The 27,141-nt window shown below is 41.5% G+C and overlaps 1 protein-coding gene across 2 annotated transcripts; it reads right to left on the bottom strand.

The window, feature by feature from the left end:
* Positions 1–48: 48 nt before the first annotated feature.
* Positions 49–27,141, bottom strand: nectin3b (nectin cell adhesion molecule 3b). 2 transcript variants are annotated; one of them, XM_085175430.1, is made up of 8 exons: positions 26,931–27,141; positions 20,168–20,515; positions 19,069–19,368; positions 17,937–18,054; positions 17,507–17,658; positions 6,629–6,773; positions 3,067–3,169; positions 49–2,754 (listed from the first exon to the last, which is right to left on the bottom strand). In XM_085175430.1, exons 1-8 carry the CDS (start codon positions 27,007–27,009, stop codon positions 2,590–2,592), a joined length of 1,410 nt encoding a protein of 469 aa, XP_085031556.1. In that variant the 5' UTR covers positions 27,010–27,141; the 3' UTR covers positions 49–2,589. The 2 variants fall into 2 exon arrangements, with proteins under 2 accessions (XP_085031556.1, XP_085031555.1); XM_085175429.1 differs by lacking the exons at positions 49–2,754; positions 3,067–3,169; positions 6,629–6,773 and adding an exon at positions 11,162–15,245 and having other exon boundaries at positions 26,931–27,137.

The raw sequence follows: 27,141 nt of genomic DNA on the forward strand, positions 1-27,141 counted from the left end.
TTAAATATCACTTTTAAATGAAAAGAAAGTCTGGCTCCTTGGAAGCAAAACATAAAGAAAGGAGGGGTGACTCTTCACTTTTGCACAGTAGTGTTTAATTAATCAATTTTCCTCCACTGCCTAAGCTAACTTTTTTTTATAGTGTATATTTCAGCTGGTGTTATAAAGAATGTAACAACACTCAGTGAGACATGACGGCGGGAGCAATCACAGCACCAGGACTCTGATAGAGAAACATCTAAATGGAATTAATGCATCATTTATTCCATCGTTTGTAGTTTTGTGCTGTGAAAACGACGTCTGTGCCAAAGGGTTAGTAGTTTTCCACTGTGTAAACAGGCTCGACGGTAAGACTGCAGCCATCCAAGTTTTAATTCTCTCTGACAAGGAGCAGGCAAGGGTCGCATTATGTATTCAGTGATGCACACGCTCTATCGGGGGTTGCGCTGACCCATTTGTCCACTAGGTGTTACCCTAGGAAAGTCTTCGCTAGAGCCCGTAACACGAGGACTGATCTAAACAAATCACTGATTTCTTTCAAACATCTCCACCCTCACTGTGGTGTCATTGCAACGTGAGCTCTGGCTTCTCACAGCACAAACGCCACATCATTGACTCACGGTAATAATAAGAGCTTTTCTCTTTGATGTGGGCGTCACAGTAATTGCAATGTGACTGTGACCTTGAGATGATTTTTATTTCCCTTAAAAAAATAAATAAAACCAAACTCTCTTCGTCACTACAAACTCTTTTTCAAATCTTCAAGGACTTCTTCTCTTGTTTCCCCGTGTCGTGACTCAGAGCTTCCATCTCTCAGAGTGTTTACTTTAAAAAGGTCACTGAACACCCTCATCTGGAGCGTTCTGTCTTCACACAGCAATTCAGTAGACTCTTTCTTCTATTCCTATAGCTTTTCAAGTGGTTTTGATATGTTTCCAACTGAGAACACACTTGGCAACAATATGCACTTTTAATACATACGTCAGTCAAAAAAAATAGCTCAAAACCATCTAGTCACAGTGGAGGAATGTGAGCACTACAGCATACACATATCAGCAGGGAATCCCCTCCCCCCTGCCAAATGTTATAATGGCACTTTAAAAATATTCTTTCTCTGGCTCCTCACAATAATAATCCGACACTGTATATCCTACAGGATTACGAACTATGTAATCTATTTTAGTTTAACAAAAACAATGCAAGCATCTTTCTTCAGTGCACATGAAACCAAAAAACAGTAATCTCTACTGTTGCATATCGTCGTTTCCCTGATTTGTGGTAAGTTAAGTCTCCACAGGATTACAAATCTACATGTTTTTGTTCCTAAAAAAAAGTACAGCATCATAACATTACAACCGCACATCACAGGGCTGCGATAGAAGTACTTTAATCCCTTTATGTCTGTGTTGCAGCTAGAATATTTAGTCTCACTGGACCTCACAGTTTGGTCTGGTGATGTAACTGAGAATATGGATTTATGCTCTCCAACAAGGAAAAAAAAAGAAGAAAACTTTATTTTTGCAGGCTAACTCTGACATTAATCTAGTCTCTAAGCACTTTTACTTATGTATAGGCATATAAACTGATGCAGTTAGTTCTTCCAAAGCACTTCGGTACCCTAAGTGATACACACTGAGAACCTATAACAAAAGGTAATTAAATGAATAGTTGGACCTTTTGTGAAATGCCCTTTTCCCCCTACTATCTCTAATTTTGTGCTAAGCTAAGCTAACAGACTGCTGGCTATAGCTACATATTTACTGTATAGACAAGAGTGTGTCACCATAGACTGTATATGAAAGATGGATGTAGCTTTTGCGTTGGAGGAGTGTCTTTAGGAGTGCCTTATTTTTCTTTCTAAGAAAAATGAGAGCCACATATGAGGATATGCCTTTAAAATTTCGATCGAACAGCAGCAGTATAATGTCCTCATAAGTGGATATCAGGCCCTTGTAGAGCAAAATTTAGTATTTTGGTCTAAATAACACAAAATGTGATGTCCACATATGTGGATGCCAGGTCCTAGGAGGTTAAAAATGCTTTTTAACAGCCAGCAAGAAGGCGTCGCCTGTGATTTCAAAAGAAATCCGGTTTCATAAAAGTCTATGGGAAAGCAGCTGATGAGCCCTCACTGAACACTTATCTGATGAGTTTTTAGGCTCTACTTTTCAATCTATGATGATACAAAATAATGTAGTTTTTGTACATTTTAGTCCCCATTTGTATGAAAAATAAACGCTTTAATGTGAGCCTACTTTGTGACTGACAGGTTTCTACTGTATGAGCTTGCAGTGTCCCTCAGCTTTATATTCAGATCTGCCTGCAACTGTGAGATTTGGTTTAAAGGAGCTAACATGACGATGTCCATCTTCGTTGTACAGTCTACGGGTGACAGCCAGCGTATAGCAGAAAGGATTTATGTTTTAAGAAGAAAAAAAAAGCCTGCATATAGAGAGACACTTTCCTCATACACTACCACCCGCTTCCTTCTGTGGACTGGCTCTGTGAATCAGGTGAAGCCTATAAGCTCTCTGCTGCTCAGGCAGAGTGACTGCCGGGTGATTGGTGGACTGTGATTGGAACTGTTCCTCACACGTAGTGTTCACGGTGGTTGATGTACACCTGGTCTGTCCCACTCTGATGACACACCCACTCCAGACGGGAGCGCTGATGGGTGGGGCTTTGGGCTCCCCGCCTTGCTGTGGGTGGGTGCTGCCTCTCCGTGAGCGCGTGCCTGTGCTCTGCCCTGCGAGTCTGTATATTAAAAGCAAAAAAACCAAATCATCACCTAGCTCATCGTCATCGTCACCCTTTAGACCTCTATAATGTGTGAGACTCCAAAAAAAGGACAGAGAAATAAAAAATTAAACTCGCCAACATATTAAATTAATAAAGCCAAAGAGCCTCCTGCTTAATATAAACAGATTATGACATGAGTTAGCTCGTTGTTACTGCTGCTTGTTGTGACTCAGTGCGCTTCATTCAGTGTTAATAATTGTGGTGTCGAGCTGTCATGATTCACATACGTGACTTTCAACTGGTTGTAAAAAGAAAGTGGGGTTTTACCTGACACAGCCAGGCCACTTGTGACGCGTGGACTCCCATAGGAACAGCCGGTGCTCTCTCGGAGTAGGGAGGAGGCGGCTTGTGTGTCGGAGGAAGGTCAATCCTTCAGAGGAAGAAAAAGGGGAAGAAGAAATGGCAATGGAGACAAATTTCAGAGTGGAAAAACACTGTACTCACAAAGAAACAGAATAAAACGATCAGCGATAGATAAAATCGGTACAAAATCAATTTACTGGATCAAATTTGAAGGGCAGCCACTATAACGAGTTCCTTCTGAGGCATATTGATGTTGTTTATGGTATCCTGCGATAAACTTTGAGATGGATTCACAACAGAAGAGGCAGCAAAATCAACTTGATGTGCAGAGCTTTAAAGATGTGAGAATTTTTTAGGCGGAGACGATGAAAAACAGACGCTCTGTGGAAAACATCGGAGCCTACAGAGGCCCTGAGGGGCAAAACACAACAACACAAAGGCACAAGATTTCAGAAAACATGGCAGAAAACAACAACAACAACAACAAAAACAAACAAACAAAAATCACAAAATGACGATGCACTTTTTCTCCTTTTGCTGTGGTTGTGTTTGTCTTGTGTGTTTCGTCAAATAGTTTTTATTTGCACCTGAGGGCCACCGTACAGTTACTGCATGTCTGAAACTTGATGAAAGTTTACCTCTCTTTTTATTTTTAAATGCATCTTGCAAGTCCTGCAGTTTAATAGTCCTAGACAGGGTATTCCTCGAAGCCCTGGAATCCAATATTACAGATGATTAAATGAAGATGGCTCAGTGTACATGACAGCAGGTGTATGAAAGTGACGGACTTCCACGCGGACGAGTAAATTAGAACATTTTCTGACAGCTGTTCCTCTAAACCCCTGCAAGACGCTGAAGTCAGACTCACTCCCTCGCTGGCTGAAATCCCCCTGCCCTGCTAAACTGAAGCCTAAGAACAAACCTCAGCCATTCACAATACAGCGTCATGACAGGCATCGATTTTCTAACACTGTGTGTCACTTAATGCCGAGTCTCTCTTTCATATTTGGGATTCGAAGTGACCGATTACAGTCAGAGCTTCTCATTGACCCGCCGTCTTACTCTCATGTCTGCGTGTGATGAAGGAGGTGATGAAGACTGCGTTCACCCTCCTCCTCCCCCTACCCACGCCTTGTTCCACTGGGACTTCCAGTCACGGTCACACTTAAGATGCTAAGTTTGTCGTGGCATTGACCAGCCTGACACACGGGCTACATACATTGAACCTGCACCCAGAGGCTGATGGATTGTTCATATTCAAGCCGCACCTTTGAGGCGCAGTTGGGAGCATGTACACTAGATTTCTTCTGACGACGCAGTCGCTGAAATTAGGATGTAAATGTTTACATGGGAGAATAAAATCGGATTGAGGGAACAAATGACTGAGTGTTCTTATTTAGGACGATGACAGAACACATACTTGTGTCCTGGTAATTAAGATAAGATAAGATAAAACTTTATTAATCCCTCGGGTGGGTTCCTCTGGGAAATTCAGTTTCCAAGCACAGCACCGACAGAAGTTACAGAACGTGAGCAGAATATTATATATATACACATATATAAATACAGAGACATATATAAATAAAATATACGAAAGGGATAAATAGAATAAATAGGAATAAGAATACAAGGGAATTGCACATTTCAAGTATTGAAGTCTATTGCACCGTTGACTATTAACAAAAAGTATTGCACAGTGAAGTGAAGAGGCACTACAGCTTAGTTGTTCCCCCTCCTTTGTCCTCCTGTTTCCCCTCCCTCTCCCCTCCGTGTGGGACAAAGGAGTTTTTAAGTCTGTTGGTTCTTGTCTTTGGGAGAAGCAACCTGTCACTGAACAGACTCCTCTGGTTGCTTATGGCCATGTGCAGAGGATGCCCAGCATTGTCCATAATGTCCAGCAGTTTTTTTAGTGTCCTTTTCTCTGCCACTGTGTCCAGCTTCATGCCGACCACAGAGCCAGCCTTCCTGATCAGTTTTTCCAGCCTGGATGAGTCCTTCTTTGCTGTGCTGCTCCCCCAGCACACCACAGCATAGAAAAGTACTCCAGCAACCTCTGACTGGTAAAACATCCTCAGGAGCTTCCTGCAGATGTTAAAAGACCTCAGCCTCCTGAGGAAGTACAGTCGGCTTTGGGCTTTTTTATACAGGTGCTCTGTGTTGCATGACCAGTCCAGTTTGTTGTCCACCCACAGCCCGAGGTACTTGTACTTGTTGACCACCTCCACCTACTCCCCCTCTATCTGAACTGGCAGTGGACCTGCTCTGGACCTCCCGAAGTGCACAACCAGTTCCTTGGTCTTTGAAGTGTTGAGTTGCATGTGGTTTGTGTGACTCCATGTGACGAAGTTCCTCACCAGACTCCTGTACTCCTCTTAATGATTATCCCAGATACACCCCATGATGGCTGTGTCGTCTGCAAACTTCTGAATATGGCATGATTCAGAGTTGTAGCAGAAGTCAGAGGTGTACAGGGTGAAGAGAAGAGGGGACAGCACAGTTCCCTGTGGTGCTCCTGTGCTGCTGACCACAGTGGCAGACGTGGCCACAGTGGCATATGGACTAAAAATCAGCTGCAACAGGTTTCTTGGACTGATCGATACTGAATAAAGTGGCGGGGGGGGGGGGAGTTCTGCTGTTGAGAGAGGGGTTGGAGAGGGGGGGTGTCATAGTGTCAGGAGGGGGGGGAGCGAGGGAGGTAGGAGAGTAGGGAGAGGGCTCTGTAGTAAAGGTGAGGGTGGGGGGGTTGTGGGCTGGTCAAACCTGTTGAATTACTGCCACTTTTTCCGTATGTCACTGACATATTTGCAGTGGATATAAAACCACTAGTATTAAAGAGACTGCAGAATTGCTACTGCGTTTAGCCCTTATAGCTGCCTAACTTGAGAAATACTTGGAGTAGAGTGTTCATGCTGAATCATACACTAACAGGGATGGATGAGAGGATCAGCCTGCAACCTTGCAGATATGCTCCACAGGTACACGGCAATGTTTCTTATATAATGGGTATTAGGCTTGTGAGCACTGCTGGACACATTAAACATACCTTTTGAGATGCTACATGAACTTCAAAGTCAAAAATAGTGTTAATCAAAACCTCCCAGGCTTCATCTCTGTCCACAAAAAACATGTATAAGATGCTGCTCAGATCTGTGTTCTTAGAGTATAAAAAACACACACAAAGATTTTAATGTTGTTCATGGGACTCTGGCAGAGGGTGACCCAGCTCCTCCTGTAAATAATTTAACCTCAGAGTTATTCTTCTTTGCTCTAACATTAACATGAGTGCTGGTGCACTGTACAAAATAGGACAAGGGCTTGCTGCCAAGACAGCAATTATCCGCCACCCCTCAACCTTGTCCTGCAGACTCCCTGCTCCAGGGCGCGCACCGATGCAGCATTCTCCACAGCAGGAAGGAGCAACTCCCTGAACCCACCGGTGGGCTCCCATCACCTCACACTGTATCATGCAATTAATTAACCAGCTGAGCATGTTCTGCATGCGACATGAGTAATTCGGTCCACTTACACTTTGTCTGTGAAGGCTGGTGGTGGGGCTTTGCGAGCGGTGTGGATCACAATGATGAAGACCACGATGAGGAAGAGAGCGAGGACTGCGCCCATCACAGCTCCGGCCACGGTGATGGAGTTTGACCTCTCTGCTTGAGACTGGTCTGAGACAGAGAGGACAGAGAACAGTCCAGGATACCACCAACAACACAACGATGACAGACCACTAACATCCTGGCAGTGAATGAATCAAAGTGTACACACAGTCAGGCGTCGATTCAAAGATTCTCATTCATAGTTCCAATTTACAACTTTTAACCCATAAAGACAATTAGAGTAGAGCAGCAGCAGTTTAGACCTAGAGGTAAGGAGAGTAAACTAAGTTGTTCCAGTTTATTTTACTTACCTTATGGAGATAATATTCTGCCCACATTAAAGATCTGACTATAATTAGAAGCACTACTTCTCTACAGTATGAGAGTCCAAACTGCTGCTGTCACTTTGGTTGGTGCTACATTGGGTCAGCCAGAGGACTGCTCAGCTGTGATTGGTTGTCACATGCATCAACTCAATTATCAAACAGTTGTAGAAAAAGAAAAAGAGTCAGGAGAAAAATGTCACTGCTCAAAAAGGAAATCAAAAGAAAACAAAAACCCCTCCGACCTACACTTTGCAGGTCGGCACCCCTTTTTGTTTGTTTTTACTTCAATATATTTGATTGAGCTCTAAGTCACGCGCATGCAAAATGTTTGGAGAAGCCTACCTGATTAGCCACCCAGCAAATTCTTGTTTAAAAGACTACCAGCATCTCAACAGCTGTGAAGGTTGAAGTTGTCTTTGAAGTAAAGACTGAAGTAACAACTTTTGATGCTTTCAGCCTTTTAAATATGGCTGTTTGCTGTTTGTCATTTCAGTAATTCAGATATGTTAGGTTTGGGCTGTTGGTGACAACTTACTCTGAAATCTGAGGCGGAAAGTTGAAATTTTGTGATTCCCAACTCTGCCTTGCAAACTTGTATTTATTCTATGCTTATTTCTTTATTTATTCACTTTCAAACTGAAACAAGCATCCTTGGATTTTTAACATGGGTACCACTGTCATTTCTACATGCTGAATATTAAGCTAGTAGGCTAGTGGCGTGGCTAGTATGGGAACAGTTAAGCCCACCATAATGCATTTTTGCACTTCTTACAACTTGTCTTGTTAAACAAATAAATTGCATAAATCTGTGACACACTCCTTTACCACTTTTAGATTTGCACACAATAACAAGCTCCCCAAAACTGAGCTTTTTATTGAGCCATTATTAGCCATCATTGAGCAATGATCTGATTTTACCTTGTAAAATCAAGTTAAAACTGAGGGTTTTAACCCTTTATTGTTCAGTCCAGACTGAAGTATGCTAAAGGACTACTTGGAGAAAGACTATGCATACTGGAAGCATGATCTTTGGTCAGTTGAAACATGAATAGAGCCCTTTGGCCACAGAGATAAGAGGGAAGTAGTTCAACCCAAAGATCACCGTTCCCACAGTTAAACACGGTGGTGGGAGTATTACACTGTGGGGGGACATGTCAGTGCGCCGGGAATTGGGAATCTCATCAAGGTGGAAAGATGTGGAAAGATTAAATAAACATGGATGTGTGACAATTTCAAAAGAAAACCTCAAGCAGTCAGAAGCAAAACTGGATCTGGCCAGTTAGTTTGTCTTCTAACACAGTGGCCTAAAACATGTCACTCCTGGTGAAGAACTACCTCCAGAGGACCAAAATAAATGTTACTGATTGACCTGCACAAAGCCCAGACTTAAATCCCATTGAAAATCTGTGGGGTGAACTGAAAACCAAGGTCCATGCCGTTAGACAATCAAATCTGGAGGAGGTTGAGAGATTCACCAAAGAAGAATGGGGTGGGAATGCTCAGGACCCATGAGTGTTAGTGGGATGTTGGAATTAGGTATTTAGCAACACTTGGGAAAGACTTTTTAGTTTAGTTTTCATAGGGAAACTAATAATTGTTTCCTCATCTGTATATTTCTCAGCAGCTACAAAGACAGTTTCTCTTTTCAAATAAAAAAAACCCACTACTGGCCAAGAAAAAGTGCTGATACTTTGCTCCCAGTAGCCTTTTACTGTGTCCGAGTCGGTACTGGACAGCCCTGTATTATTGGTATTCATGAAAGGGCTTTTGCAATTTAACTGAGGTATAAAAATGCCATTTAAAAACTCTGTTACTCACTAAAAATTCACTGTCGGGGTTAAAACACTGAATCCATCCGTTGCTTTACCTCAGTCTTGTGTGTGTGTGTAACAGTATTATCAAAGTGTTGAATTAGCTTTGTTAGAACATATGCTCCATGCTGTCCAGAGAGGGGATTAAGGATTAATCGTGATTAGGATGCATTAAACTCGCAAAACAGCAAGCTTTGGCAAATCAGCAGTAATGTATAAAACCAAATGTAGGACACTAAAGGAACTGAAGGACAAAAGGTGACAGAGGAGGCATAAGCATAATGGTCAATTCCCCTTGATTTAGCTCTTGAGAGGGGGAAGAAAAAAAAAATCAATGTGCTGAGATGAGAAATCTAAATAACAGTTCAATTATGATGCATACTGAACAAGCTGGGATTTCTGAGCTCACCCCCGAAAGTCACTTCTTCTGCCTCCTCCATTCCTGCCATCCTCTAACGGTTAATAACCATTCGATTACCTTTGATGGCTGCTGAACTATGTCAAGGGCCTCTTGAGTTGATCAAAACGCCTTTAAAAATGTAGTTCATCAAGCCGGCTGCTTTAATGCCTTGTGACAGACATTTTCAGGGGACCTGCACAGGGTGGCTGCTTTAAAGCCACAGCGCATGGAGCAGCTGTAGGAGTTCATTAACGGAGGTAGTGTTTCGTGCATGCTTCTAGCTAAGAAATATCGAGACAAATTGTACTCTGAAACAATCCTGCATGTTCCGTCCTGACATTTTCTCCTCATTGTTTTAAATACCATGTATTCTGGGGAGGGGTGGTGGGCCTCGGATTACTGGTGTTAGTGGTGGATCAACTGCCCCACACTGGGATCCGGCTTCAGGCTTTTTACCGTCCCTTCTCGAGTCTCTCCCGCTTCAGCACTTCACCACACAAACAATGCTGCTGTGAATCCAGCAGAAGCACATGCTGATCAGTGAGGTCAGTTTCAGACGGACCCTTTCTGGCCAAAACAGAAGTAAGACAGAGTGAGTTGGCCAAACACCTCCCCCCTTCCCACCGATACTCAGGGGTCATGCTATTGCCTAGACAACAGACCCCCCTGGGGAGCAGATGCTGGTGTAATAACAATGGGGGGGATGGGGGGGAGGTTAGAGCAGCATTTCAATATTTTGAGTTTGTGATGGTTACAATGTGATGCCACCTCTGCTGGGGAGTTAATATCAAAGTCTCTCCCCTCACTCACAGTTGTCAGAACTGCATCCCTCTGCGCTGCCTGAGACGTTCGCTCACTCCTTTGTGTCTCGTGAAAAGTATCCTTGGAAACTGTTGTGTCGCAGGCAGCGAATCCGCTGATCTTCTGCACGAGTGTCTCAAACAAATTCAAGCATTGGGGGGTGACATCATTACTGCCACTGAGCTGCTTCCCCATGCGTTTTCACACTGCCCTGTTTCAAGGTCAGGATGAGAAGCTGCTGTGACCATGATAAGATCTGTAGGAGACAAGACAGGTCAGCTGATGAAGACTTTTATGGCAAGAGCGTCTTGAGGACCTAGAGTGCCAGCGCAACACTGAGTCACACTTGTATATGTCCTTATAAGCCAGAAGAGCTCTCTGTAGTGCTGCAGGGAGTAATGGGCCATTTTCAGTCTGTCTGCACGAGCTGTCACAACAGCACAGCCCAGCTCTGAGCTCCACGCAGGCCCCTACTTTGTGTGGCCAGGTAGAGCTCGTAGGACGACAGCCTCCATCAGCACCTCCAGATGAGCTTGTTGCCATGGGGACAGTCAACGGGCTGGAGAGCAGGGACTTTGGGCCAGTCAGAAACACTCAGCGTTTAATTTTACCAGCTGGTAGACAGTGGGAGAAAGACATGGGGGTGGGAAGGTGGTGGATTTACAAAGGAGAGGTGCTGCAGGGGAGAGCAAGGGCCTTTCTGTCCTGAAACAAAGCAAACTAGGACTATTAATGAGGGAACCTCGAGCACATGAGGTGCTGGGTCTCCCCCGACCACAGGAATACCACTGAAGATTAACTGTTCAGTATTTAACCAGATGGCAAATGTAATAGGGTAACATCCGATAAATCTTAGTTATTAAAGTGTAATGAGGATCAGTTGAAGTGAAGGAGGGGAAGGAAAAAAAAAGGAATTACATCATTTGTGGTGTCCCACATATGCATACTGGATTTGAGGTGTGTGTGTGTGTGTGTGTGTGTAGGGGGGGAGGTTATGCAGCATTACGCGTTACGGCGCTAGAGATGATGTCATTTATAGATGAACAAAGAGGCTGAGACTGAGCAGTCTGAGTAATAGGAAGCTCAAAAACCTCCAGAGAATAAAAGAAAGAAAAAGAATTCACAGGTGCTAAGGTGCTTTATTGAACTAAAGTATCTCAAAGAGATTGACAAAATAATGTTCGACTGCTTTTGATGACATAAATATTTTCCCTCGTTCAAGAAATGTACATTTTCTGTATATACAAAAAACCCACAAAAAAAGAAAAATCCCCTGAAAAACCAAACAACATGACTGCAAGGTGCTTTTCATTGACAATTTGAGACTGAAGGCAATTATACATTTCTCTGAATAAAAAAACAAAACAAAAAACAGTGGCTATACAGAAACCAAAACCCCTGACAGAACAGTACAGAGGATGCAAGTCATTTTACATCCAGATGTATTCAAGCTTTGTTTTTTTTGTTTCTTAGTGCCTTTAGGTTTGGAAACATACTGCGTTTCACTGCCACAAGGGCAGAAAGAGTGAATTTGGCACTACGAATTCCTCCTAAAATACAGAATGCAATGAAAATCAAAACCCAGACGTGACACATCGGGTCATGACATACGCAGGTAAACGATAAGAAACACATTTCTGCTAGATATCTAAGGCACTAGGTGTGTATTTCTCAACAGAAAGTGAAGGGCATTTCTCAAGGTAAGGATATTGATGACTGATCTGTAGACAAAATGTCACAGTAAAACTGTACTTCATTAATCCAAGTGCAGGGCTTCAAACTGGCGAGCCAAGCAAAAAAAGTCTATCGATCAGAGGAATTTCCGTTTTAGTGCATAGGAGCAAACACAACAAGGGTTTAGGCTACCGTGCTTCCTGTTAGTTTCTGCATTTATGTGAAAGTGACCAGAAGGGCAGACAGAATAGGTGTCAGCAGCGGACCAATACATGTAATTATTCAGTCAAAATGAGGCTACAGGGCTAACAAATTACCAACTGTACATTTCCGTGACACCTCCATTAAAGAGTCATCCAATTTACAAAGACTCTCACATTCTCAATTACAACCTTGCTGTGCAGATTCTCCCCCCCCACTATAAATGCTTTATCATTTCAACTACTTTCTACCAAGGAAATTAGTGCAAATTAAAACCTTTCGCGAAAAAGAAAACATGCTCAGTTTTCAGAAGTGTGAACATGATTCAACCTTCAGGAAGTCATAGAAATGTGCACCTTCAGTCTATAAATTACTTCTACTGTACAGCATTCAAAAACAACATGAAACACAGTCAGGGGCCAGAGTCTCAGACTGATAGTTACAGTGGCTCATTATCAAATCTCATGACAACAACTGCAGCCGATCCACTGCACAAAATTCACACCCTGACAGAATTTGTGAAGGTTCATTATAACATAACTAGCTTCGATTTTGACAACTGTTACTCTAATGTTAAAGCATCTTCCCCCCCCCCTATTTCGGGCTACAAAACCCCCGTTTACAACAGTGATGCATTAGTCATTTAAGTAAGCTAATCATCAGTTGTTATCTAGTCGGTAATACGAATGTGAGACACTGTCATCGTCATATATATATACACAAGTTAAACAAAGATTTGGCATCTGGCAGAAAATACTGTATAAGTAACCATACTACTAAAGTTGGCAAGTATTCACATCTAGTGTATATGAAAGAAAAGTCAGATCTCTTCCATGCAGTCTGGTGAACAGGTGCATGTGCCAAAATACTCTAATTTTTTACGTTTGTACAAAAACCTAAGTTTACCTTTAAATCCATTATAGCTTTGTTTGATTCCTGAACTACTGGGACTGCAGAGCCCAATGACACTAACACGTACAATGCTTTCTCCGCAGTTTAATCACAGTTCTTGGTATGGCATGTGATTTTTGAGAGTCCTGATTGGCAATAAAAGGTGACTGGTTCCAAATGAATAAAACATGTTTTTGGGGAAAAGAAAAATCATAGGGTGTATCATTATTATTTAATAGCTACTCAAAGGATAACTGTGTGTTAAAGGTTTAATGATGATGGCAACAAAATATTGTCTCCAACTCCTGTGCTGTGGAGTTTAGTCAAAAGTGCTGATAATCACAGGTGAAAGTGACAACATAGCCATTACAAAAACTACATAACACTTTTTTTTTTAAATTTTGTGAGTACCAAATGTTTAAATTATAAATGAAATGGTGAATGTCTGAGCATGCGGCCGCACACTCCAAACGATACATGTCACAGATCTGTGACACAGTCATGTCTTGTTTCTATAGATTACTCAAAGTAGACAAACAGTCCAACGTGGTTGAGTGTGGTAGTGTGTACTGGCTGCATGGTTTCTCTGTGCTACAAAATACTAAGAGGCCAGCTTACGGTGGCTCCCGTACAGTAGCCTCTTTAAACAATGCCCCTGCTGATGGCGCTCTTGAAATGCCAAGAGTCCTGGTTTAGTGCCAGGCTTAAACTTCTCAAAGAGATCCATTATCATCCGATAGACAACATGATAATGTGGTTAACTAAAGGGAATGTTTAACCTGAAACTCTTCCCAAAAACCAGTAGCTTATATAAGTTCTAATAAAAATGATAAACTAGAGAAATATTTTTCCAGGCTTCAAAGCTTGACCGATATGACAAACCCAGTGTGCTGGCACAGCAGACTGTGCCCCATTCATGTAGCCCTCCTGCCTGCTCTCTCATCACAGGGATAAAAGACGAGCTGAGGACAAGCAGGAGAAACGCTCACAAGGTTTACACAAAATGTGCCAAAACCTTACTGGTCAACTCCTCAAGCTCAGTTCTTCCATTGTGATTTACCTAAGATTTTAGTACAAAACAAAAAAGGTCTGATGACTCAGCAATCCATTACAAAATCCTGCAAAAACAGCAGTTCAATAAATCTTATGACCAAGAGTGCGTTTAGGTAATTAGTCAAAATGGAATTCAGATTTCTCAGGAAGACAAATCCTGTTTTAAATAAACTGATGTACTGCGGCTCAGCTGTGTCTTACTGAAGAAAAATGACCATCTGAATTTTATGGATTTACCTGCAATAACTACATGACATCATCTAATTGCACTAAGAGGCCAGAGTTCATTTAAACAAACGAGTACAAGCCACATGAACACAAAATACAGAGTTTGTGGAAAAAAAACTCTTCTCTCAGACAATCGTGCGTGATCTTAAAGCCACCGGGGCTTCTGCTCGGTAACACATTAGTTATGCTCAATCAGCTGTAGCAGTCCATGTTGTAAGGCAGAGACAACACATACATCGGCTCTTTTGTTAGTCCGCACACGCACCGTCCACAGGCAGCCCACACTCAAAACAGAAACGTATACATTACATCTCAAGTGTCATCCAGGACGCTTGGAAAAAAAAAACAAAAAACATGGAAACTACAAAACACACATTAGAGATGCTGTGTGTGTATACAGAAGAAAATAATGTGTTCCCCCTAATTTGATAAACAAAACTTTCCAACTCATGTTGCATTTTTTCGTTCCTGCAGAACTAGGTACCTTGTCAAACATACCACTCCCTGCGTGAAATGACTGAGCCATCTTTATGAGATACATAATCACCGTCGGGCCCGCTATCGTAGCAGTCGTCTGACATGTAGGGGGAGCCGTTTCCCTGTAGTTTGGGTGAATGAGGGTATCTGACACATCTGGCCTGCTGTGGACTAGAATACTGTGTGTGTTCATGATGGTGATTCTGTTGATGACTGTGGCGCCTGCTCTCCCTCATTGCCCTAGTGTACCCATTAACAGGATACTCTTCTCCGTTATAGTCACTATGGTGGCGGCGGTCCCGCTCCTGCTTCAGCTGGCGGTCGCCCCACTCCTCTCGATCATGGTCCCGATGCTGAGATCTGCTGCCAGCTTTGGTAGGATGGAGTTCGTGCTGAGTGGGAGCTTTCTGGAGATCATTTGGGCCCAGGTACTGCTTGGTGTAGTAGTTCCCATGAAAGGTCTGCTGCTTCCGTAGGTAACACACACCAACCAGAGACAGCAGCAGCAAGAGGAATAAGGCTCCTCCCACGGCCCCACCCACTATGGAACCAAGATTACTTTCGGGAAGGGCTTCAAGTGTGGGGGAGCTCAGAAGGACGTGGCCCTTATCATCCACAAAAGTGGAGGAGAAGCCAGTTAGGACAGGAGTGGTAATGGTGGAAGGCATGGTGGGAGGATCTAATGGAAGGAAGGAGGGTGAGAGGGGGATAAAGAGTGAAAGACAGAAGCAGAATGTCAATGCCAACTACATTTTGCTAAGAAGGAAGAGGTTGACTAAAACATCTAAAACTATAGCAGCCTCAGGTTTGCAAATTCCCACTGTTACAGATTAGTAAGTAAATATAAAATTGTATCACAGAGAACAATGGGCTGACCTATTAGATGATGGATTAATGAGAAAAGTTGCATCTAAAAACCTGTCCTAATCACTATATCCTCACTATGTGTATCGTTAAGCATACTCTGATTTTCAGTAATGTCTTTCCAGATCCTCTTAACAATAAAAGCATACTCTCTGCCAACATGGACAGCCGACTAGTCATTCTTACTATGCTTATTTGAAAAATGAGTGCATTGTAGAGTAAATTCTGCATGATTGAGTTTGCTTTGTTTCTTTGACCGCAGAAAAACAGGAATGCACACATATGTCCAGCAATGTCACCACCACACTGCACTGTGTTTCTATGTGGTGTAGTATGCTGTGCTTACATACTCCATTCCACTTGAAATGGAGTTTATTGGGATTGAGTTTACTGTACCTAAGAGTTAGTTTGTATGTACCCAAAAATCATAGCACTAGATCTCTGTAAAGTTCAACCAGACACCACAACATAACAGCTATTCTCTTGTGATCAAAAAAGGAAAAAAGCAGGTGACAGCGATAGCAGACCTAACATGGCTCAAACTGTTACTTAAAGTTAATGTGCATTCTTTTACTTTGGGCAAATCAGGCCATGCCATGTGTTCAACACTTTGTTTTTCATAGGCTACAACTTTTGGTATTTTTGCTAAATTAAAAAACCCCATTGAAAACACTTTTATGGATTTATCTCTATCATAAATCAAAGTCTTTAGAAACTGTCTAAAAGGATCAGGTCACGTTTTCAGCTACTTTTGTATTAATTTAAACTAAAAAAAATTATGACAACAGGCTTTGTACTGTCCCCTCAATCAATTTATAACTTCTAAGTATTTGCACATGCTGATGCCAGCTCAGCACATTTTCTACATGCAGAGAGAAACAAGTGACTTGACTACATGATAAGAAACACCAAACAGTATCAGCGATGTCCTTAAAATTCTGCAGTCTGTAGGGGTTATCAATGGTATAAGCAGATTATTTTGGGTATACGTTTTAAATGATCAAGAACATACATTTAAGACCGCACTTTTCAAGTATAAACCTTCACTATTCCACGAATAGAACACCAACCTTAAAATGTAATGGATTAGTGGGTTTTATCCACAAACAGACAAGCCAAAGCCTATAATTATAAGAAGCTAGAGTAATGGAAAAAATCGGAGTCTAAAAGCTTTAATGGTGCTGCAAAATTGCTCTGCCACTTTAACCCTGGTGCAAGGCCAGATGTGAGGCAAAGATTCACATCTGAAAGAGCAAACACATGAACCCGGAGGTCTGTGGTCTCCAAGTATGTGAAATGTACAACTCCATGAAGAGTGAACTGATGAGTACACCCACAACACGACACACACACACGCACGCACGCACAATGGAGGGTACACCAACATGCATAAGCTTGTGAACACCCGTACAGGTCTCTCAAAGGAAAATGAAATATGAATGATAAATAATAAATAGGAGTTGAAAAGAACTAGTTAATGTTTTATGAATCTGGGACATCATCTCACAGTGAGGCTGCAGGCTTTTGCCTCTCACTGCATGACACATGCAGGAATAAAAGAAACACAGAAAGGAGGCGAGAGAGTGATGAAAAAGGAAATCACATCATAATCAGAACTTCATTCAGAAAGAGAGCTTCCACTGGCAAGACAGATTTTGTGAAACCAAAGGAACATGCTCATCATTCACAACAGAGAGACACGACGCACTCAGATGCCAAGCCAGCAGGACAGAGCAGAGGCAGCGCACTGTGGTCTGAAGAGGCCGAAATTATTTGCAGCTGTTTGGCCCAGGAACTCTTTTGAACATCTGGAGGCGTAATGTTAATCAAGCCTAATAAGCATGCAATTAAGACCAAATGTAATAATATCAGTATGAACACAGTGTACTATGGGTGATTACTTGATAAACTGTCAGTATGTACAGAACGAGCGAGAGTGATAGTGTCCCATTTCAGTTTGAAGGACAACGACACAGGCACCGATACCCTCTATGACGTGCAAACACACACAATGCTTCCTAAGGGAAGAGAAGGCAATAGGAGTCAGCTTTGTTCCGGTGTGTATACTCTGCTCACCTTGTATGAGAATACGCACATCCCGACTGCGGAGGTTGATGTCATTGGCAACCTCACACCTGTAAACGCCAGAGTCATTCCGCTGGAGGGGACGCAGGAAAAGCAAAGTGCTGTTTATCATTTCAACCCCTTCAGGCATCTCTCTGTCCAACCTGTGACACACAAGAGACAGAAACCTTAAGACACGCAGAGGGACACACAATTGATTGGGACATTTCATGAGGAAAGCATAATAAATTATCATTTGAAAATTATTTCAAGGATGTAAAAACCTTAATTTTACTGTTTATTTTATATCAAATGTAAAGCTTTATCTTACTAAAATATCAGAGTATAATTCAACCTAGCTCGATCAGCATTTGGCCCGCTGGGTCAATTTCAATCCCAGACAAACCGTGAACGTTACACACAGACATACAGATACTCATACCTGATCCATCTGAAGTGATGAGCTGGCGGGTTAGCGTTGGCTTTGCACGTCATTTGAACATTTTCCCGGCCTATGTACCAGTCTCCATCATACCCAACGACGGAGATATCAGGAGCAACTGAAGAGAGAGAAAAGCAATTATGTGACATGACCACAAAATGGCCAGACACAGTAAATGGCCTTAGAGAACAGTGCTCCAAGTACAACCATTTTCCTGGTATGGTCTGAAGCATTATAGTGAGTCTGAGGTCAGTAATGGGCTAAAGACATAAGCTTGCAAATATGCACTAAGATGCTAGATAATCTATAAACATAATCTGCAGAGAGAAGCAAACATTCATGAGTGCTTGTATATTGCAACGTTTTTCACAATCCTAAAAGAACCATCAACACTACACAACTGCAACCATGAAACAGTGTCCCCCCATTTTTACCGGTTTACTGGTTTCATTTGCACATTCATTATGAAAATAATGTAACTGAAATATTGTGTTGACATTGCACAAATCTATTCATTAAGGTGCTCACAAGGTTTCTGAGAAGTCATCTGCACCACCCTGGCTCTTCTGCTGGTATGCATTTGTTTCACACAAATATACTATTACAAAGTAAAAGATTTTGTTACATGGAAAAATTGTTGCCACATTTTTTCCACTGTTGCATTCAGTGAATAAGCAGAAAATCCTTTATAGTTACCATATGTCACAAAGCAGTAAATCACAGCAAAGAAAAAAAAAGTATCTGTCAAACAAAGACTTTGGAGGTGGTCACTTTACAGTTGGTAGCACATGTTATGTAGCAAAATAGCTGTACTACGCTGAGTACATTTACTGTGACATCTATAGGATCTGACTGGAAGAGAACACTTTCTAGAAAACCAATATTAAAACATAATCAGCTTTTTGGAGTTTGTTTGTGTGTTTTATTTTTTTAATTTAGTGAAGTTGTGACACCACAAGTGCAATGGGTAACTGGTTTAATGATTATTGCAATCTTACAGCACAAAATCTTCTCTAAACTTTAACTTACTAACTCTGGCAGGAACAGAATTATTAAACACATTCCTCACATATTTATTATTCTTTCAGTTTTTAATTTGTTAGCCCACACCAGTCACTCACAAGGCACTTACACTGCACATTGAGCTGGTAGGGGATCCTGAAGTCATTCTGCAGAGCTGGGTGGCGGACCACGCAAGTGAGTGTGTTGCCCTGAACATGACGTGTAGGCTGCCAGATGTAACGCACTTGTGTGCTGGTAGTACCATTGGGTTCATCAAATAGCTGCACCTCTGACTGGCCAAAAAGGTTGGACTCCCAGGACACTTCAGCGGGTGGTCTGGCTCGCTCAGCGATGCAAGTAGCGACCACAGTTTCATTGCCACCGTCAATCAGTGCAGTTGAACCAGCAGACACGTAAACCTTCGGCTCCACTGTTATTAACAAGAGTGAAAACAGAATCAACAGAGACAACAGTAAAGACTTTGAGGTTGCTTTACTGAGTTTCAAATGTTTACAGTACACTGATATTTTTCTTGCATTATTAATTGCATTTTATTCCTTTTTGTCCAAGTTAATGTTAGCAGTTAGACCTGTGATCTGTTCTGTGAAAGCAAAGAACACACTAGGCATCGAGAACGCAGAGTAACTAATATTATTTAATTATATGACTCTCAAAAGACCGCAATTCTGCAATGTGTGATATATTGGAGGACGATCTATGATGATCCTGTGAATTTCTGTTTTACGTTTGTTGGCTTCTATTCACTTCACTATAATAATGGCAACAGCAAACATACATAAAGTACTATTCTGTTAAATAATATCACAAGACATGACAATTTGTTTTATAAATGCAACACAAAACTAGAAACACAGGATTTAACCTGCACATAAAAGCTTTCTATGCAAGCATCAGGAGTAGATGCTGACTAAATTTGTTTTTTCTGTCTTTTTCTAGACCTTTTCAGTGTATTCAATGCATGATTGCACATTTTGTAGAGTACAGCATGTGTTCACGCACGAGGGAGGACACATTACCTACATTGAACATTTGAACACAAAAGAGCATAAATATTAAAGAACAAAAAACAAACTTTCCTCCCAAAAAGATTTGGACAGAAACATAAAAACTGAATAATTGATCTAATTATTTTATCTCTACCAAAAACCGCCTAAAGGAAAGCCAGTGTTTTCTCAAGAAAAGTACATCAAATGAAGACACACACTTACCAAGTACACTGACTGTGGTGGATGCTTGAGTATTTCCCAGAGGAAATGTGGCTACCTTACAGGTATAGATCCCGACATCAGCAAAGCCCACGTTTTCCAGTACGATGGTGGCATCATGGGAGGAGGGTGAGCGGAAATACAAACGATGGATGAATTCTGGAGGGATGGAGGTGCCAAACTCCGGGTTGTACACAGCCACTGTGACAGAGCCTGAAGGCAGACGGCGCTCCCAGGAACTCTGAGTAAGAGTAAGGTTTGTGCCAACCTCTACCCTGCATTCTAATGTCACATTCTTCCCCAGCACGGCACTCACTCTTTTAGGCACCACCACCTGGCTGCACCACACACCTGCCAAAGAGACGCACAAAATAACACTGATATACAAATCACCTTGATAATTTGTAAACAAGGGTTTAACTAAACATTTTAGCTATTAATAACTATTTTTGTGTTGTTTTTGAATTCTTAACTGGCGAAACTTCAAGCAATTAAAGACGGAAAAACAAACGAGTACAGAATCCAGAGCCATTGTGCTCAAACTATGTGGGAATTCAAAAATACTATCATACCTCCATTGAGAAGAGGGTATTTCTGGTGTTACTTCTGGCTTTACTAGTTAAAAAAAAATCTATTTAATATCTATACAGAACTATCTGACATCTGTGGGTATCAGACTAGAATCCAAACTTGATCCTACCACAGCAGACACTCGGATCTTCAACAAATAATACAGTTTACTCTGTGATTCAGTGTTCCCATTGATGAGTTTGTTTTGTCTCTACAGTGTTCCTCCTCCTGACCTGAATTCAGGACTTCAAAGCAGGCTGCCTGTATGCGTTTTGTCCAAATATAACTAACCCGTGCACTCTGTCACCTGCGCTTGTCAGAAATGTGGCATGTCTTGAAAGCAGGAGCTCAGTGTTGTGGAAGGTCAAAGAGATATGAAGACAACAGACTGCGACCGGGCAGGGAGAGAAGGAGGGGGAAAAAAAAAAAAAAAAAAAAAAAAAAAAAACGGTGAAGGGAAGAGATATGCTAACATGATGACATCATCGATGAGAGAAGAGAAAGCTGAGCGTGAGGAAAAGCAAGAGCGAAGTCATATAAAACACAGGGGAAGGAAATGCACCATCAGGATTCCTGTACAAAAAAAGAGGAATTACTGGTTTAAAAAAAATAAAAATAAACACAACACTGCAGGACTGCCAATGCCTTCAACTACGCTAATTGCAACAAGCTGCCAGCAGGAAGACATCATCATAAATCAAAACCTGCTGTGCTGCTTGGCAACAGACTTCAAATATTCTATTGTTGTTTTGCCAAAAAATAGCTCAGTCTCCGACCAATCTCCCTCAAAAAGGCCATGTCCGCAAATACTGGCACAGCCCAAGGAATTTTTCCTACCCCTACAATATGAGAAGCAAATATCTGTTTTCTAATGTTACCGTCACTGGAGCCTTTTGAGTTGTGTAACAACACTGTACTTATTTATCAGTTTTTCTAGTTTTCACTAAAATTTAAGATTCATTTAATTACAGGTTAATCATTAGGACTTCCAGATGACTCTTGTAATCAAAGCTAAGTTGCTTATAATGTGACTTTGTCATTATGACATAGAATAATCTACCTTACAAACTGCAGTATAGATTGTTGTGCCCTTAGCGTTTCTTTGTTTGAACTTTTGGCTGAAAACATAGATATGTAGCTATATTCGAGAAACAGGATGACATGTAAAGTAGGGGAACTGACAGGCAATTTAAGAACTTTAATATGCTATGAATGCTCTCCTGTGTTAAAACAAACAAACAAACAAACAAACAAACAGGAAATAAAAATTCTTTGGGTCAATAAGATAAACTAGTAGCAATCCAAAGCCATCATTCACACTTTAAACTAGGAAGTGTGTCATCAATGAGAGTTTCTCTTTGGAAACAAAATGGAAAATGAATTTGCTTACACTTTTCCTTGTCATCAGAAATATCCTGATATAATTTAGGGCCTATGTCACCAACCCTCGGTTGCAATCAGGTGGCGAGCACTGCTCTGTAGCAACATTTGTGTAACGGCTTGTTTGTCTCCCTGTGTTTATTTCCCTCAAAGTCCAAAATTTTCCAAACAGCGCTCCTTCTGTTTTATTTATCAATCAAAACCATTTGGAGAGACTGTGTCCATCTGTTTAACATACTGCTAGTTGACTGGAGAGAATGGAACAAGTCACTTGAAAAGAATCGCACCAAGAGTCAGTGAGAGGGCAGCATGGTGTATGTGTGTGGCTGTGTCTGTGTCTGTGTATGTAATAGACCAAGAAAACCTGCTGGAACTGGTGCATCAATACTCAGGATAAATATAATGGAAAAATACTGGTGACTGCCAGCGCTACCCCTCAGTCTCCTATGTTATCAGTCTCAAAGTCCTACATTTTTCTCAAGTTATCACATCCACAAGATTTCACTGAGATTTAAAATTGTCTAAGATCTTTAATAGATGCACTTACTGTATCAATTTGAAAATCCTACATGACTTTGTTCTTGAGTTAACGTATTCACAAGAATTTCAGAAATCTTGACCTTTAACCTTGAGATCGATGTCACTAAGGTTTAAACTCATCTGAGATTTTTATTAGAAAGACCTGTGGCATCAATTTGAAAATTCTACGTCGCCACGTTCGAGTTATTGCATTCACATACTTGGGTGACGACAATACCCCATCAGCCTTTTATTGCTAACGGGTACAAAATGGCATTATCTCATCAAAGCTCAAACATTTGTGAATATTTTATCTACTCCTATTAAGAAACTAACAACATTTTCATATTACTTTCAAATATTACTATGATTTAATCATTACCATTAAGCTCATTACATGGAGGTTTGCTGCCATCTGAAGCCAGTTTTCTGTCAAACAATGCTACACTACTCTGGAGAGAGTAAAATGATTTATTAAAAGCGTGACTGTAAGCTATGTCTATTCCTTTCTACAAGCATACTGAGCCTATTCACAAATGGAAGGCACCACATGTTTATGCAAATAAGAAAAAATTACAAATACAAGATGGATAAGGATGACTGCAAACCAACCATCAGCAGTCGAGCTACTCTAAAACAGGCGTATGCCCTATTTCGCCTAACACACAGTTAACAACTTCCTCAAGGGAGGAAAAGCTGTTCAGAACATAAAAGAATACCCCACAGCAAATGTTTGCTATTCGTTCAGATGCTCAAATTAATTAGAAAGTTCCCCCAAACAGAGCATCTTCGAAACAAGGGAAAGCCATCTAATTGGACACGAGATGCATGTCACCACAACAAGGTTTAGAAATAAATATCAATATTGATTAATACAGTGTGTGAAATGCCAGACTGTAACTACAGTACAGCACACTGTAAGCAAACCTTTTCCTGGAGTTAAAAGAAAGCTCGTTGTACAAGCTTTTGAATGACTTGACTAAATTGCCTGAGTGAAGGCATAGTGAAGGAAGAAAGCAGCACTTTTCCTGCACTGAATGTGTAATGGAGAGGTATAGCGACTGCATTAAATTTTTATTTGTGACATGACGACAACCTTACATAAGCGTGCCCTCGTTTTCTCCAACTTGGAGTAAAAAAAGAAAAAAAAAAGTGAAGAGAAAGTCTATCAAATCTTATGTGAAGCCTATCTTCACATAATAGCGATTCCTTCCCTCTCCTTTTGATGCTCTCAGACAGCCAAAAGAAAGTGTTTTTTTTAGATCTTGCAATCCTTAAATCCTCAGAAAGAGCAGAATCTTCAGACACTTTCAGTTTGCTTTGCAAATTCAACACAGTCTCTCATTGACACAGAGCAGAAAACAGATTATAGATATTCTGGCATCAAGGACACACTGCTTCCTTGGGACATTCTGCTACTCATTCTCACTTTATTTGGCATTACATGTGTGGCAGCAATATCTTGGTACAGGACACCATGTCTTGTTAAAAGTGGAAATCACAACATAATAGGTGATGGTTATAGAACCGAAGATGGGAATCCAGTTTTGTAGAGCAGGACAGGAGTGCATTAAACACCTGTTTAATAAGCTGATCTTAACCCATAGTCACATCAACTTCTTACTTCAAATGACTCAGTCTTAAAATGGCTGTCCATCAGTGGTGAATCAGCAGGAGCTATTCAAGTTCAACACTGAGCTTATCTTTGTGTACATGTTGCAGTGTTTTTCTTTTAACTCCAGGAGAACGTTTGGCATTTTTTTTACTTGCGTCTTGTAAAGTTACATTTTTATGTTGCCTGTACAAATCCAACACCACAATCGAAAATAAACAAACAGATAAAACAATGAATGAATATTGAATGTTTCATATTAAACTGAAACCTTGAATATTAAAACTTGAAAATACTGCCATAAACACCATATTCAAACACATACACATAATAATGGCAGTTGCCTAATAATTATGAGAAGCACTTGGCTCACCCTAAAAAAAAAAAAAAAAAAAAAAAAGATAAATAAACAAAGCACAGATAAAGCTATTGTGTGTGCCATTTGAAGTCAAAATTTCTGAATTTCCAGTTAGAATTTTATTTTTGATATACATTTTTTGTGCTTTGAGCCTTTATTGTGAGAGGCCAGTGAAGAGAAGGCAGGAAAGAAACACCTGGCAGAAGATGGGCAGTACATAACCTCAAGGTTGACTTTGAACCCGGGTTTCTGCATTTGCCTTATGGCATCAACCCACTGGGTATGGCTAGTGATGCATGAATGGCTCTATCTTGCCGTTTTCCCTTGCTTTTTACTACAGGAACACGTTCAACTCTGGAGTGGTGTCACTCCCATCTCTGATATCCAAGTCAAATGGGACACATCATTAGTCATGGTGAAAACTGTGCAGAGCATTGCTGCAACTGATGGCTACAGCTGCAGTTCCCACACAATAAAAGTAACTGTTTCAGAATCACAACATGTTGATGACAGCACATTGTTACAAGTTTAAAATGTATGTGACCACTCTGTGATATGCCCACATGCCTCTCTCTGAGGTGCTAAGCTAAGTTTGAGGCCTCCTGTTTGTTCTGGAAGCTTTGCAGAATAGTTGGCATGATGATTTTGGCTGTTGAACCCGATTATCTGAAGCTCAAGCACAAGCACTTGATTGTGGGGTGGGGTCCTACCTCAGAATGGGCCTTCAGAGGTGTGACTAGCCCACAGTAAAGGCAAAGAGTCCGTTTTACTGAAATCAGTATATGCCCCATCCATATTCCAGTCACAAAAACATTATTTTCCTCCAAAACTACAAGAAAAACCCAGATTTCCATACATGACTCTTGGTGTATTTTTTCAAACACATAGCACCAGACCTGTTGCTGAACTTGTACTTAACACTTCTGCGCCACATGTTGTTGTTATGACATCTATGATAGGTCTGGTTACGTTTTATTTTTATTCATCATATTTTCAGAATTTTGGCATCAACTTCTTGGTAGAGCAAGTTTTCATGACATTTCTAGTCTCTTATGAAAACAGTGTTTATTTCCCTTTAAGGCTTAAACATTATTAGCCATAAATGTATATGCATCTATTTTGCATTCAACAAAGACACAAGGTCAACCTCCTCATTGAAATGTACCGCAGTCTTAGAATGACTCAGTAAACTCATGTCAGGTCTTTAGAGAGTTATGGAGCTTCACTGGGTTTTGGTGTAGTGTAGGAGACCAGAGCTTTTTTTTGGTCTGCTTGCAAAACTACAAGAGAGTCCCTCTACTATCAAAACAGGGATATGGTGCTGGTGTGTCCACACAGGTAGCCTACAATGGCATGTGTACCTGCTTTTTTTGTTCCCCCCTCTAAGCAGTGTATACATCTACTTTGTTGATGCGTTTAGTCAGTCTCATGGCCCTTTAGATATGGAAAGACTGCTGAGTGAAGTAAAGTGCTTGCTCTGATTCACTCTAGCTCGGGATACCTGGCTGCAGCTCATCAGTATTCTTGGGCATGACAAAGATTTAATTATAGATGTTCCACTGGAAAAAAAAGAAGTATATTTTGTTCAGATAGTTTTAGCATCATACTTGATAAAAGCAGTTTAGAGGCAGGGTTAGAGCTACACTGTCATATTCGTGCTTTTGAGTCAACACTTAGCACAAAGTTGGCGTGCTTCAGGGTGGAGTCAGGAAACTCCCCACTCCCTGATTAAACCATAATGAGCTCAGGCTCCTCTGCAGGCACATGGTGGCTGACCCTCATCCCGACCTGATGATGAGTGGGGCGGGGGAGTGCTGCGCTAGCATTGTCCTCTCTGGTGACACGACTTGAAGTTCCTCAACATTTCTGCACGAGCAGCTGGCGTGACATACTTCACCGCATCATGTTACTTTAACAGAAACTGTTTCGGGAGCTAATATGGCTGCCACTGAGTCTGCAGTGACCTAAGTGTAGGCTGTGTAGCGGACGGTATATCTGACTGACTATCACCGCTCGCGCTCCTCGGCGGTTTCTCCGGACTGTTTCTATGGCAGCCCGGGTTCGCACCAGCATCCGCTGTGGTGGCGCTGGCTAGCTACTACTCCCGAGGCGTCGGAGTGAACTTGTAACCAAGTTTGGGGCTTTAAATGCCACCGGCTAAACTTGCTAGACTTGCGGCTTCAAATAAGGACGCGGCGGCAGCTAGTTTTGCCGACTGACATTTCTCCGTGATGCGCGAGACACTCACGCAGGCTCCTCACAAAACTTCTCTGTAACGTTGGTAGGACCCCCCCAAAAATCACCACACACACAAAATCAGCACTCACCTGTAATACTGAACAAAAGGAGGAATAATGCAACCTTCCTCTGCTGTCTGAAGTAACTCCTTTGAGAAGACGGTAACATTTTCAAAAGCCGTGCAGCCTTCTACCACAGGACCAAAGCGTAGGATGCATGCCAATCTAACAGTATGTGCGGAACAGTGGAACCTCCTCAGCAACAACTCCGAACTGCATGCGGACTGTACCATCTATGATC

This window comes from Neolamprologus multifasciatus, chromosome 10 (genome assembly GCF_963576455.1).
Source record: "Neolamprologus multifasciatus chromosome 10, fNeoMul1.2, whole genome shotgun sequence".
NCBI classification, from domain to species: Eukaryota; Metazoa; Chordata; class Actinopteri; order Cichliformes; family Cichlidae; genus Neolamprologus; species Neolamprologus multifasciatus.